General features: G+C 61.2%; 1 protein-coding gene across 2 annotated transcripts in view; it reads right to left on the bottom strand.

Annotated features, from left to right (window-relative positions):
• Positions 1 to 850, bottom strand: part of LOC105310501 (globoside alpha-1,3-N-acetylgalactosaminyltransferase 1-like) — an 8675-nt gene extending 7825 nt beyond the window's left edge. Inside the window, exons 1-2 of one of the 2 annotated variants that reach the window (XM_011386678.2) lie at positions 598 to 850; positions 23 to 88 (exon numbers count right to left, since the gene is read on the bottom strand). In XM_011386678.2, the coding sequence (XP_011384980.2) occupies positions 23 to 88; positions 598 to 809 (278 nt within the window). In that variant the 5' untranslated portion in view covers positions 810 to 850. The remainder of the gene's footprint in view (positions 1 to 22; positions 89 to 597) is intronic. The other variant, XM_011386677.2, reaches the window with a different exon arrangement.
• Positions 851 to 962: the final 112 nt, after the last annotated feature.

The following is a 962-nucleotide window of genomic DNA, read 5'->3' as shown; positions in this document are numbered from 1 at the left end:
GTTGTCCCAGCCCCATACTTACAAGATCTCCGGACAGGGCAGATAATAGGGGACATAGGAGAATGGCAGCCAGTTCTCGACGTACACCCTGGGAAGGAAAAACCCGATTCAACTCTGCTCTAGAGGCCGAAAGCTACTCGGTGCTCATTAGTGGGTGTGAAGGCCCAGTGGTGCATGTCGGGGTCCCCACCACAACTCGGGTCTGGCTGACCTCGGAGGACAAAGCCTCCGGGCTCTGCAGGCACTATTCACCCACAGTCATTCACTCCTGGGTGGGATGGCTCTTGATGACAGGCCCTGCACACAGAGCGGGGCGGGTGGGTGGGGACAACCCTGGGGACTTCACAGAAGGAACACGCAGGGTGAATTCTGGAGCATGCACCGGAGTGTCTCCTCCGCATGGCTAGAAGGATGATCGGGGCAGAGGAAAGAACAAGGCCAGTGCAAGGCAAAAATTCAGAAGCCCAGCTCCGTTTTGCTGGGGCTGGTGCTGCGGTTAGGGCACAGGTGTGCCAGGAGAGGTGGGTGAAACGTGGGAAGCCCGGAAGGGGTCAGGTTTGGGGGTTGAGATGCTGGGAGAGAGGGCTTCATGCTCACCACAGAGCACAGAAGATGGTGCCGGCCAGCAGGCAGAGCCCCAGGCCCAGGCCCAGTCTGTGGCAGCGCATGGCTGACCGCAGCATCTGAGCCTCGGCATCTGCTGAGATTGGTGTGACCTGGCGAATGAGCCCTCCTCTCTCCGGCTGAGTCTGTGTCTCCAGGGTCCAGGGCACACCTGCAAAGGAAAGCTCCTTATCCAGCGGCCCCATCCTTGCTATCCTGCCCTCCTTTGGGTGGCCCCGGGGCAGCAGCGCCAGGGCGGGGCGCTCGGGATGCGCTTGGTTCCCGTGGAGAACTGTGAGGACACTGGGACTCGAGCCCAGAATCTGCACAGCGGAGACACGGCGGGATTCCGGGGGGGG

The sequence above is a fragment of the Pteropus vampyrus genome, unplaced genomic scaffold (genome assembly GCF_000151845.1).
Source record: "Pteropus vampyrus isolate Shadow unplaced genomic scaffold, Pvam_2.0 Scaffold4851, whole genome shotgun sequence".
Lineage (NCBI taxonomy): Eukaryota > Metazoa > Chordata > Mammalia > Chiroptera > Pteropodidae > Pteropus > Pteropus vampyrus.
Note: the sequence above shows the minus strand (reverse complement) of the source record. Positions and strands in the feature narration are given on the sequence as shown.